The following is a 13,830-nucleotide window of genomic DNA, read 5'->3' as shown; positions in this document are numbered from 1 at the left end:
AACTCATAGGTACTCAGCTTGTGAAGAAAAAAGGAGTTTTCATATTGAACTTTTTTCTTTCAGACAAAATGGCAGTTGAGGCCATTGTATTTTCGAGAACTTATACATATTTCCTAAACATATTTCTGGAACAAAAACTACTAGTAAGTACAGCAACAGCCCCTCCTACTTACAAAAAAGCCCCTCCTTTACAAAAAAGCACATACCATTTACAACAAGTACCATCTTCCCACTGTGCAAAATACAAAAAGCACAAAAGACACCCATCCTTTTTACTATAAATACAGCAACAAGCACCATCAGCCCTCTGTCCAAAACAAAAAATAATAATCAAAAGACACCCTACCCTGGACATCACCACTATAAATACAACACCATCATGGCTGCCACCATCTAGGCTGTCGTAAATCATCCTGATCCGAGTCATTCATCTGCACAGGTTGCGCTTGCATTGGAGGTGGACGAGCAGACAAGGGAGTACAAAAAAAATCCGGCCCATGTGTCCAAACTTGGCTTTCTTGATCATGTAGCGAGGATTGCTGGAAAAAATCAGCAAACATTATTTTGGGCTTTCTATACATAAACAAAATAAATGAACACTTATCAAAATAATCAAAGGATTTTGGACCTCAGTTGTGGACAATCTCCTTCTAGTACTCGGTTTCTTGAGAGCCTTCTCAACGGGGTGTGTTCTTCTCTTAGTTGTGGGTCTCCCTTTACTCCGAACAACTAATGGACTAAGAACTTTGCTGGTTGTGCCATCAATGGGAGTAACAAGACCAGCTGTGGAACAAGCACCATATGAATCGTCATCGGGGTACTCCGATTTCAATTGTTCTAGTTGGCTGATCAATTTCACACAGCTTCTCTCGGTCTTTGCGGCATTTGAACATAGTTGATAGAAGCAATTCTGGATCCAATTGAACCTTTGTTTCTCAGGATTGCTCGTCGCCTCATAACTACTTCTTAAATTGACATATTGTCTCTTTATATCCTTCCTCCACCGATCCAAAATGTATTTTGGTGGAACTTCACTCTTGTCTAACTGTGCCAGGATTCGAAGAGCATGTCAACATAATATTCCCCTAAACTCAAATAATTTGCAACTGCATGTAATATCAAGAGAAGATTCTTCACATACGCTAACAAAATAGTTTACGCGTTTAATGAATCCATCACTCACCTTAATCTCATCCCCAACTACGTACGTAAAGTTTGCCCCATCACCACCAAAATACGAGGTAGTCAAATACAAAAACCCTCGAAATTCTTCTTGGACTTCCTTGAACTTGGCAATTGTATATATTTTTTGAAATTGCTTCTCGATAGGATAGTGAGATATGCAAGGAATCTCAGTGTTAAATGAATTAAAGTCAGCAATTGCTTCATTCTCTGCCTTCCTTCTAAGGGCTGAATCGTACTGATCCACAAATTGTTTCAATGTGGTCCGGGAGTGAACGTAGTCATCAAAAAATGCATTCATGCCCTCACTACGTTGTGTGGTTGACATTCCGGCCCAAAATGTATTTTTTACGTACGCCGGCACCCAATAATGCCTATCAGCATAAAGCAATCCCATCCAAGCATTCTCGCGAAGATCATTTGTTTCAAGCAAAGCGCCCCATCGTTCTTCAAACTCATTCTCACTTAATGAGTCATACACACATTTGTGTAGACTATCTTTGATCTCGTCATATCGAGAATGTGACCCAAATTTTTCTGGAAGCTTCTTCATGATATGCCACAAACAGAAGCGATGCCTAGTTGTTGGAAACACCCTGGCAATTGCAACTTTCATTGCCTTATCTTGGTCTGTAATGATTGCATTTGGTGGTTGGTCATTCATACACTTCAACCATGACTCAAACAACCACTCAAAAGTATTCGCATCCTCATTGGAAATCAATCCACACCCGAATAGGATTGACTGACCATGATGGTTCACGCCCACAAATGGCGCAAATGGCATTTTATAAGCATTGGTCAAGTATGTGGTATCAAAAGTGATTACATCCCCGAATGATTGATACGCAGCTCTACTTCGGGCGTCTGCCCAAAACACATTCTTCAACCTCATGTCAGGGCCGACATCAATCGCATAAAAAAATTCAGCATTAATTTTCTGCATTTCCTGGAAGTAGTTAGTTAGAGCTTCAACGCCTCCAACTCCGAGACGAAGTTGTCGTGCTTTCTCAATATAGTTTTGACATTCCTTTTGCCCAAATGGCACATTCTCATACCCCCCTGCTTCAACAATTACACTCTGGAAAGTTTTTGACGTACGTATTCCAGCTTCATCATTTATTTCCAGCCTCTTAGCCACACGAGCATCTACCTTCTTGAAGCATCTAAAGTGTCTTGCTTTCCCTGGACTGACATAATGTGTGTGATCCAATATTACACTAGACAAGGTATATCCGCCATCTTCATTCAAAACTGCATTAATTCTTGCTTTACACCCTACCCTCTCTATTTGTCTTGGCTTGAGTATATTGGAAGCCTGACTCTTTGCTGTGCCTTGCCGCGCACATACCAATGTGAACCATCTAACCCGCTCATCTTCGCGCTGTCTAGAATTCCTTCTACGGACCCCGAACCCTTTCTGTTTAGCATATCTCATATAATAAGACCGGACTTCTTCCTCACTAGAAAAAGTCCTTCCAACTATTGGTTCCTCGACACCATCATCTTCCTTAGGTTCTTCGGTACCATCATAATTATCAGGCCCATCATCAACAAAAACTTCATCATACTCATCATCCGTCAAGTGTACATTGGAAGCCATATGAACTCAGCCTTGGAGAACCTACAATTAGTATCGCGAAGGCTGTTGAATTAGCATATCATTTTATATGCCCTCATTTTATTGACATGTGAAATTATAAATACCATACAACAAAGAAAAGATCCCTACAAAATAGCATGCCGATGATGCCCATGCTGAAAAATTATTTTAAATATATATGCCCAAAAAATTTCTTCTCTCTAAGCAATATAAATCAAGCTTCTTATTTTTTTTAAAGCAATTTTTTTAAAAGGTATAACTCAAGCAGGATTTTTTTTTCTCCTATAACGTAAATCATCTTTATGAGAAATAAGTTCCATGGTTTTAATGTATTTTAACAGTTAAAACATCTTTCAGCAAATATTTTTAACTAAGCTGAAATATAGCAATATAGTTGTACATAACTTCAATTAAAAGGTGGCACCTTTACTTACGTTAAGTTTTCACTGATACACCAATGTATTCATGGAAATCTCTCGAATTATATTTTGCATTAAAACACATGTTTATTAAGGAGAGTCACACAAGATAAGAATAAATTTCAAATTTAGAAACAAATCTGGAAGTGATTTGCAGCACTCATCAAGCCGAGTATCATGGCCTCTAATTGATGTAGTTGTTTTATTTTTAGTGATTCAAATCTGTAACCGATGTACACAATATCTCCTTAGATGTACAAATCCCTGAGATAGGTTTGTAAAGCTCTGTATAAATGGTTACAAAACAGATCAATATAGGTGTATCATATTTCCATTGTGAGCTTCAGAATACTTATTTTTCTACAATGTTTACATAATACAAGAATCTTGCAATGTAAGGTGTATACACACGTTAAACAAAACCGGCTACTTACAGAATATATAGCCCACAAACAGAGTTTATATACAAACAACTTCACAGAGAATAAATCACGCCCATATTTATGTGGATTCCCTTACATGTATTCATTCACATTTACAAGAAATTTTCTGCAAAAACAAGTGTGCCGGAATGCACATATACCCTTTACCTTCAGCTGCCGTGGCCTGAATGGCCGTGTCAGGGGGGGCCGATTCAGAAATAGATGGGAGGGGGTGGAATACGAATCGGAGGAGTCGGTGATCGGAGTTTCTGTCTCGACCCACCTCTCGCCGGCGTTGTATGCTGATCGGCACCGTGACCCACGCAGCAGGTGGATGGGTTTCGGATGTCCCCTGTTTCCGATTCGTAGTTCTCGGTTTGAATAGCTTCTGTGTGGGGCCTTCACTCGCCGGAGATGGGCCGAGTTTGGTGGTGGTCGGCGCTGTGATGTTGGGGGACGGACGGTGAATGGGTTTCAGATTTGCTAAACATCCACCAGAAAGGAAAGACCTTGGAGAAGGCAACCCACGGGAAGGATGAAGGAGAAAGACACTGTGCGTAATTGGCAGGCGGGAAGTGAGTTTTTCTTTTTCCTGTTTCAGAAGCCTAGTCAGCACTACAGTACTTTGCCACGTCGAGCGGTCATCCAAAGCGGGCATATGGAAGCGGCAGACTAGCTTTATTCTTCCTAAAATATTAATACGATAATTTATAAAATTGTAGTAAAATGGTTTGAATAAAGATTTTTATGAGATTTTAAAAAGAGAAAAAAACAGTTAAATAAAAAAATTATAAATTTAAAAGAGGTTTAGAATAATTTTTTAATATTATTTTTATTTTGATATTTGAAAAAATTAATTTTTTTTTACGTTTTATTTGTAAGTTTAAAAAAATTATAATGGAAAAGTTGTAATGATTTGATAAAAAAATTAAAAATTAAAAATTAAAAAATATTTATGTTTGAATGGTGTTTGAACATTGAAAGGTTTGTGAAACTAAACCACTTGAAATGGTAATATTCCTTTTCAAATTTTATGTTTTGTCAAATGTTTTTATCTGGATTAATATCACACGTTTAAAATTATTTTATATATTAATTAATTATATAAAAAATATATTTTTTATTTAAAATATGACATATTCACTAATTTGACTAAAATGATAAAATATAAAAATTAAATATAGTCCCAACTTGTAAATTTATGTGATTCTATATTAAACCACATAAAACTATATCAATTTATAAAATTATTTTTTATGTAATCTATAACAATAGTCATTTTGTAGGATAACAGATAAAAAGATCATAGTGAATCACTTGGAATGCATCCCCCCCAAAAAAAAAAAAAAAAAAAACCTGATGTATATATAATTAATTAATTTTTAAATTTATACCAGACTATAAATTTTGCATCAAAAAATCATGAATGCAAGGGTCTTAAACGTTAATGTCTGCCTTATGATCAAAGTGGGTGCACTCTAAAATAAAGATATTGGTACCAACCATATAACAACATCAAAATCATCATATCAGAACTATAAATAGAATCAAATACATAATCATAATATTATACCAAAATTTTTTCATATGTCACATCATATCAAAACAGAATATTACACAAATCCATATCATTTCACATAATCAAAGCATATTCAAAGAATTTTCACATGCACAAATATTTAGATTTCATATTAGTTTTTTTTTAAACAGTATGATAAAATATTGCTCATGTCTACAATAGTCGTGACAAAAAATATTTTCCTCTTTAATACAGATTTTATGAGTGATGCAAAATAAATAACTGAGGTTGTTTCAAATTATTTTCAAAACAAAATATGCATATTTTTTCAAAATCAATATCAGTTCATTTCTTTTATATAAAATCTAGTATAAGAATCCCGCTTAATTGAATGTTTTTAATTCTTTGAATTTCCTACAATAGTACCGAACGAATATCAATCGCCACCTATAAAATAGACATGTAACTTTCGTCAATTTCCAAATATACGCAAACTTATTACTTTAAGCACATTCTTGAAATTAACTCCTGAAATAATACTAATGACCTATTTTTTCATCAAGTTTAAAACTATCATACACCTAAATTTACATAAATTCTAAAATTTCATCCTTCCCCAAATATTTAAGATCCATATAGTTTCTCCAAAAATACGATTAAACCCTAAAACAAAATCACGTCAATATATCGGATACTCTCAATCTTTCCACATTAAAAGATCCTTAACTCGTACATATTTCCTAGTGTTTACAATATTATAGATCCTTATTGAACCGAGGAGCAAATTTGTACCCATAACACTAATAACCCATTAAATTACAAATATAACCTGTAATGTTAAACTTATGTAGAGTGAGAGAGCCTTATGACGGGAACCTACTTTGAGAGAGGGAGCACACGGAGAGACAAAGAGGAGGCGCTATCCTGGGTGGTGCACGAACTACACTATGGACAGTGAGTAGTGTCTCATGGTGGTTGCAGCGACTAAGTGGTTGGTGTGGCTACCGCATCGTGGCTCTAGGTGACTAAGGTTCATGACTGGATGGGATGCTAGCCTTGCTGCTGTGGGCTGAAGGTAGCGATGGCACTATGGTGGAGGAACTAGAGTCATGGGAATGCCTAGTTGACAGTTTCTGTGCTTACCAATGCACGGTGGTGTCCAAAAATGCTATATTTTTGGGTGCTTGAAACAATGGCGTTTTCGTTCTATTCACGATGGTCGTGGCTTGGTTTATCATGGAGGAGCATGAGGCCATGTTCTTCCAACAGGAACACTGTGACTGGTGGTCCATAGGGTTGGGTTTCGTGGCTAGTGGGGCAACGGTGCACAATTGAGTTCTTTGTCCTTTGCCGGGTTATAGGTGGGCAGCAACTGGCTCATGGTGTACATGTGGCTAGGCTACTCTATAGTGGCTCTCAACTGGATGCGGGCCTTCCATGGTGCAACAGTGTCGTGGAGTGGTCGGCTTTTGTGTTATATGGAGTTGAGGGAAGACTGTGAGTGTAAAGTCGTGAGACACGAGTCTTCATGTTGGAAGAAACTGCTGTCGTAAAGTGTGATCTAAGTGTATGGTTATCTATATGAAAAATACTATAGACACAAAAGAATCCCACACACTCATGTGAGTGTGCCACATCTTCTCCTAATTTTTTTTCCTCTTCCTTTCTCTCGCCCCAATTTTTTTTCTCCCCTTCCTCCCGTGCTAGCCATGAAGGCAACCGTTGCCCTCTATGCGCCATGGTGCTCAGGGGCATTGCCCTGGGAACAGAAAACGCCGATGGTCCACATGGTGACCGTGGGAACCCCTACAGCATCCCGTGGCCAAGCGGTCGAGGATCGTCTTTACCGTGGTCAAGCAGTCGAGGACATTCTTTGGGGAAACAGACGACCCTGGCAAACCACAAGGTGGCCACCGGCACCCCTTATCAGTCACGCGGTCCATCCCGTGTACAAGAAGAGTTGCACACGGGAGAGCTCTGTTCACAACGTTCACGACCCCTGCGGGAGGGGGTCGTCATGGCTACAATCATAAATAGACTACTTGTGGGTCACCAGTGGTAAGTATGGCAGTCGACAGAGGGAAAGGGAGGAGGGGAGAGCACGAAAAGAGGGGGAGATAGAGGGAAATTTTTTTAAAAAAACAAAAAAGAAAAAAAAAAGGAGAGAGACGTGAGACATTGCTAGTATGTCACATCAGTGTGTGTAATTCTTTTGTGAGATGCTTTTGTGTCTCTAGCAACTCTTTATCTATATATACACGCTGTTGTAAACCCTAGAAGGTGATATGAATCCGCAAAATTGAAATATTTTAAACTCACAATCAATTTGAAAACTTACCCATGAAAGTCAAAAGCAATTCAATAGATGGAAGAATTTAGACCGATCTTCATCCTTCAAGCCTATTTTAAATGTTAGCCTCCTACTAGACCAATTCCAAATAGATTGCATCAATCCTTTTATTACTTCTATGTTTTTTAACTTTCGATTGCCCCATCTAAAACTTTTAAAAGATATTTAAGGCTCGGTCCACCTTATGGCCCATAAGAAGGGATAAGAGATCAACGTGGATGAAGTTATCAGTTATGCACATGTCTAAGGCAAAGCTTTTGGGCTTTGCATTTTAAGTCCATTTCGAAACATTTGGGCCTACATCTAGGTGGTGTATGAACTTAATAAATGAACTTAATAAATGGGTTTGGCCGGTTAAAGCAGCAGTTCAAGTAATTTCTTTTGACTAGCTTGTTCATATTGACTTGTTCATATTTTCATTGGTCAAGTAGATAATAAATGCTAACGAGCCTTGACTCAAATTTTAAAATAACCCAACTGCTTCCATAAATCTTTCGGTCCAATTATCAAATAAATAAATAGATTTTACTTGATCCATAAAAGATTAATTGGATCTAACCAAATTATCAAGGCCAATAAAAACCTATATTTAATCCTAATAAATTTTAAGTCCATGGCTACCTATTCAAGATTACCTGTTAAATCTTAAATGGGCTTTCCACAAATATTAATCTTAGTAAATAATTAATGTTACAATTACTAGTATAATCGGTCGGAGATACAAACATCTTAATGGATTCAACTCATAAATGATAAAAGGCTTTAAAATAACATCATCTATCATAAATAGAATAACTATACAATTATTTCTTAACTCGTTTTAGATATAATCTCATCAATTGATGCAATAACATCGATCGCCAGCTCATTAAAAATGTTAATTTTATTTTAAAACGGCCCAATATATAAAACATTTTAATTAAATTGGATCGATCGAGGGAGAATTTATGATATATATATATATATATATATTAACCTTCCACAGCTCCCTTGCCGCCTGAGCTGTCCAAGTGTACCGTTCAAATGTATCGTTCAAGTAAAAATTATATATTTTTTTATATAGTGATTAAAAAAATAATTTTAAATATATTGATGTATTTTTTTATTTAATAATTAAGAAATTGGTTAAAATAATATAAAAAAATTTAAAAAAAAAATTACTAGACAGTAGGCCAGGCGGCATAGTAGCCGGACCTGTCGTGGAAATCTCATTATTTATATAATTAGTGATGATTACCACGTACGCACGACTTCACACACACGCCATGAGGCAAGACTAATGTCGCATGAGTGGTACAGCACGTACAGACTGCATTATATATTCAGTGATCGAAGGATACGATGACTCACTATATATCATATCTAGCTCTTATTACAGTATATTAATTAATTAAGACATGATGTGCATATTAATTCTGATTTTCTGAAAAGAAAATTGCAATATTCAATAAGAGAGTACTATTATGATGACCCGTTTTTGTTTGTATTTTCGTTAAAATGGTTGTTTTTATTTTAATTAATATATTAGCTTATTTATTTTAAATTATTGTGTTTTAAAATTAGTTTTTAATTTAATTGATGTTGTGTTTTATTTCTTTTAGTTGTTTGCAGTTTTTAATATCTTTGCGGCGGTTTAGTGTTGTTTTCTCAAAATGAAGATTAGACCTCATCTTCTTTCCCTACACCTCTTTTCTTTTTCCTTTTTCTTTTATTCATTTTTCTCTTTTTTCTTTTTCCTTTCTTTTTCTCTTTTTTCTTTCTTTTTCTTTTTTTTCCTCTCCTTCCCGCTTGACCCCCCGTCCCTCTCTCTCTCTCCTCCTCTCTCACACCGGAAAGCTTCCCACCCTCGAACCGCCGCCGTCCGGCTCACCGCAGGCACCGGTCGACTCGTCTCCCTCCGGTGCACCTTCCCACCAAAACCCACCCCCATCCGGCAGGCCGTTTGGCCGGAAAAGCCCTTCAAAGCCTGCACGGTTTTTGCTTCGATCCGCCGCCGTTGCTCCACCTCCGGCCACCATTTCTTCACCACTTCATCACCGGTCCCTTGCCGTCTTAACCCACCTATTTCCGACCTCCAATGACCACCGGAACAGCTCCCACGAGCTAGCTTTCCTTTTTGGGAAATCCGGCCTCTTTCCGGCGTTTTCGCCGCCACCCACGGCCAACCACCACTTCCAATAGCTTCACAATCATCCCTAGACCATTCCCTATCGATCTCAAGTCCTGGTTTGTCCCCGTTCAAAAGTGGGTATTTCACAACCCACGGCCACAGTAATTTTTCACTATAACGTTGCTTTTTCTCCGCCGTTTACAACGCCGGGTGTTTCCTAAAATTACCGCATAGCGCTGTAAGTAGTTTCCAAACCCTATTTTCAGATTTAAATATATATCGCTCATTCAATTTATTTTATCTGCTGGTTGGTTGATTCCGGACTGAGTCCGAGGAGTTCGGGGGTCGGATGGATGGAAGACGGAGTTGCTTGATTTATTGTTTCATGGTTGGTTGTTTGTTTTGTGCGTTGATAATTGCATTTGCATGGTGCATGCGCGTGTATTTTATTTTATTTGAGAAAGCCTGTTTTGTTGGCGTGAATGGATTTTCGGGTGCGTGTGTCTCACGAGCCCAAGCCGGGATGAGTTATTATCTCGATGGAGCTCCTCTGGTCACTCGGGAGTGGATAATACTGAGTGACGTCGCCTGAGTTGTCGCTGGGCGACGACGGGAGCAGGGCTAGAGGATGGCCCGGCCAGGTACGCGCGGGGCGCTAGTCTGGGCATCGCTCTACTCACCAACTCCGTGGCCCTTCGCTGGCGAGGGCTAGAGGATGGCCTGACCAGGTACGCGCAGGGCGCGAGTCTGGGCATCGCTCGTTTAGGTGTCACATGCGTAGTCGTTACCTGCGGTGTGGCACAGAGCCAGGGTGTGCGGATGATCCTTAGGGGAGATCATGGTGCATGCATAACCGGTTTGTTTTTATGGTTTTCGGATGTGGGACATTTTCTGGGAAAATGACGAGTTTTGGTTTTGAGGCTTTTGATCCATTTTCTGGGAAAATGGTGGTTTGGGCTATTATCTGAGATAATGGCGAGGATTGTTTTTAAGGATATGTTTTTATTGGGTCAAATGGGTTTTTGGCGTGCGTGGTAAAAATGTGGTTTTGCGGGACATGTGCATTGGCTTTTCTTGCATCCATGTTGTTTGAGTTCTATGTGTTTTTATCTGGTGGTGTTTGGGTTTTGCTTACCTGCGGTACCATTTTTGGTTCCGTAGCTTTTGGTGCAGAGTTCGAGGATGAGGAGGAGGAGGCTGAGCCCGAGGATGCGGCTCTGCCGGGTTGCTGATGTGATGCTTTGTTTTTGATATTATATTATATGCGTGTTTTGTAATATTTTATTTATGCACGTTTTGGAATAGCTTTGTATTAAATAAGAAAAATTCTGGTACTGACTTGCTTTTTGCTGCGTTTTTCTCATGCACTTTGTTGCCTTTGCACATACTTGGCACACGTCGTTAGGGTGGTGACCCGTGATGTCATCATCCGAACGTCTCGATTTTTCCGTGTCCGTGCGTGGAGATTTGGGGGCGTCACAACTATTATATATGGTTAAATTCCTATATAATTGGACCCATCATTGTTTGGTGCAATAATAATAAAATAAAATAAAATGGCAAGAACTCTCAACCCCTTCTAGAATCAGATGGTGATGATGATGATGATCAAGAACTCCCCACAGGCAGGCAGCTGCTTAAATATTAATACTTATACGTACCATGCATATAAGCCAAGCATATGTAACGCACGCACATACTTGAAAATTTTATAAGGACTGTAATTAATGTTAGTTCTTTTCTTCTAGGAATTAATTAGCAAGAAATAAAGGAAATTATATTATATTGAGTTTTATAATTAGCATATATATATATATAAACTTGACAACAATTTTCTTCGATCTGTTTGATCGTAAGTGAAAATCAAAACGAGATTTCTTTCACAAGCATGCGCAATAGCAAATTAAAATTAAATCGATACTATAATTTTCTAAGAAAATTAAAAGAAAATAAAATAAAGAAATTAATATTTCTAAACTGCAGCAAGTTCCAAACTTTTCCTGTAAGGTCGGATTTCATCATTTTCATGTACTGATCGATCGATGTATTAATCAAAGCTCGAAATTATATTAATTTGGCAAAATTTAGTCGAAATTACATATATAAATATCATAAGAACAGCTGCTAAGCTAGATTGTAAATTTATAATCAAATCAAACTGACAAATAAATTAAAATCAAGCTCTATATATTTTATGATTTGCTCATGATTGATAACAAAAATAAAAGACAAATTAATTAATCAAGGCTTTTTGCAAGGAATTAAAAGAATGGTTTTAAGCTGTTTAAACATTGTTGGGTTGCTCTTGACCTCCTTCTTCCTCCCTCGACATTTCCTCCAGCGATTTTCCCTTCGACTCCGGCACCAAGAATGTGAAGAATATCCCAAGCACATTGACAAAAGCGAGCACAAGGAGAGAGTTTCTCATTCCAATTCCGGCAGGGTACCCCGGGTCAGCCTTCGACTTGTCCTGATTCTGTGACGCATATAAGAACCCAAAAGCTCCCACAATTGCACCAGCTTTCCCTGAAGCAGCCGAAATACCATGGCAAGTTGATCGAAGCCTTGCAGGGAAGATCTCCGCGGGCACGATGAACGTGGTGCTATTTGGCCCAAAATTGGCGAAGAAGAAGGTTAGCGCATACATTACCACAAAGCCAATATGGTTTGCCTTTTGTGTCCAGTGCTGGTAAGGAATGGCTAGGGCAAACATGAAAACTGACATGAAGAAAAACCCAATTAGCTGAATCGCAAAACGTCCGATATGGTCGATGAGTGCAACTGTGACCCAGTATCCAGGAACAGTGCCGCAGAGAGCAATCAAGGTTTGAGCCCTTGCAATCTTGAAGAGCTCATCAAGGGCACTCATGGTTTTTGCAGGAGGGATCCAACCAACTGCACTGAAAATGTCCTTTTGGAACAGATTCTGACTATAATATGCAATGTCCACCAAGAACCATGTCGTTGTCGTCCCCAACAAGTGCAGCCCATGGCGAGCAAGAAATTCTGAGGAGAACAACCCGAAAGAATTGCTTCTTTGATCAACCACCACGACCTTCTGATCCTCCTCTTTCACCTCCTTCACTGCTTGAATCTCAATGTTCAAAACTTTTGACATATCTTGGCATGCTTTCTGGTGATTCTTGGCAACTAAGGCAGTGTAACGAGGGGTTTCCGGCATCTTCATGCGCCAATAGAACGTCAAAGCGGCCGGGACTGCGCCGAACATGAGAATGATCCGCCATACATAGTCTGCCTGAGGGACAGTGGATCCGGTAGGATCGACGGAGTAAGCGTGGGCCGGGAATAGAGCACGAAAGATTGTAGAAACTAATATAGCCACAGTTCCACCACAGAGAATTCCAAACCCTTGCATAGCGAAAACTGCAGCAATGAAAGCCCCCCGAGTTCTCTTGTTCGAATACTCAGCCATGATTGTTGCAGAGAGCGGGTAATCTCCGCCGATACCAAACCCCAACCAAAACCTGAAAAAACAAGTTAGAAGTGTTGACACCAAGGAAAAATGACAAGTACCAGACACGTACCAAACCGGCCTAGGCAGTACCTGAAAAAACACAGAGTCGCCATCACCGCCTTTGGGGAGCTCCCAAACGAGAGTCCAGAACCAATGGAACTCCCAACCATAAGCAAGAGCGTGATGCCATAGACGCGCTTCCGACCCAACCTATCACCAAGCCAACCGAAAAAGAGCTGCCCGACTAGGGTTCCGCAGAACGCGACTCCATTAACAGCGGCGGCGACGTTAGGCGGCAGAGTACCTGGCTTCGATGATCCCTCGACGTGAAAATATATGCGACCGAGTAGCTTCGTGACGAGGGAGATGCAGAAAAGATCGTAGGAATCGGTGAAGAACCCCATGCCGGCGATAACCACTGTGGTGAAGTGGTATAGCTGAGTCTTGGCTTTGTCTAGCGTGCTCAGGACGACATTCTGCTCGTTGGCCATGGCGTTGAAATCCTTGGATTTCAATCCCTTAAACTTGTAGTATCTTCTGCTTCTGCTGCTGATTAGCGGTCTCTCACAACAGGTTCTTGATCTCTACGAAATACGAATACAGAGGATTGAGTACTTACGAATTAATTATCAATTGCTATGATCAATATATATAAGAAAGGGAGGACGGACATGCAGAGGTCAGAAGTTGTTACGTAGAGGATTTGTTGTCCCAGTTCTAATAATCTTATAATCCTTAACGAAGTCTAAC

General features: G+C 39.2%; 2 protein-coding genes across 2 annotated transcripts; both read right to left on the bottom strand.

Moving 5' to 3' along the window:
* Window positions 1-377: 377 nt before the first annotated feature.
* On the bottom strand, window positions 378-2,785 carry LOC122312571 (protein FAR1-RELATED SEQUENCE 5-like). Its single transcript, XM_043127213.1, has 3 exons — window positions 1,184-2,785; window positions 629-1,045; window positions 378-539 (listed from the first exon to the last, which is right to left on the bottom strand). Exons 1-3 carry the CDS (start codon window positions 2,783-2,785, stop codon window positions 378-380), a joined length of 2,181 nt encoding a protein of 726 aa, XP_042983147.1.
* A 9,104-nt stretch (window positions 2,786-11,889) lies between these two features.
* Window positions 11,890-13,615, bottom strand: LOC122312570 (inorganic phosphate transporter 1-4-like). Its single transcript, XM_043127212.1, has 2 exons — window positions 13,171-13,615; window positions 11,890-13,090 (listed from the first exon to the last, which is right to left on the bottom strand). The coding sequence occupies exons 1-2, from the start codon at window positions 13,569-13,571 to the stop codon at window positions 11,890-11,892; spliced, it is 1,602 nt and encodes a 533-aa protein (XP_042983146.1). The 5' UTR covers window positions 13,572-13,615.
* Between the last annotated feature and the right edge of the window lie 215 nt (window positions 13,616-13,830).

This window comes from Carya illinoinensis, chromosome 6, assembly GCF_018687715.1.
Source record: "Carya illinoinensis cultivar Pawnee chromosome 6, C.illinoinensisPawnee_v1, whole genome shotgun sequence".
Lineage (NCBI taxonomy): Eukaryota > Viridiplantae > Streptophyta > Magnoliopsida > Fagales > Juglandaceae > Carya > Carya illinoinensis.
Note: the sequence above shows the minus strand (reverse complement) of the source record. Positions and strands in the feature narration are given on the sequence as shown.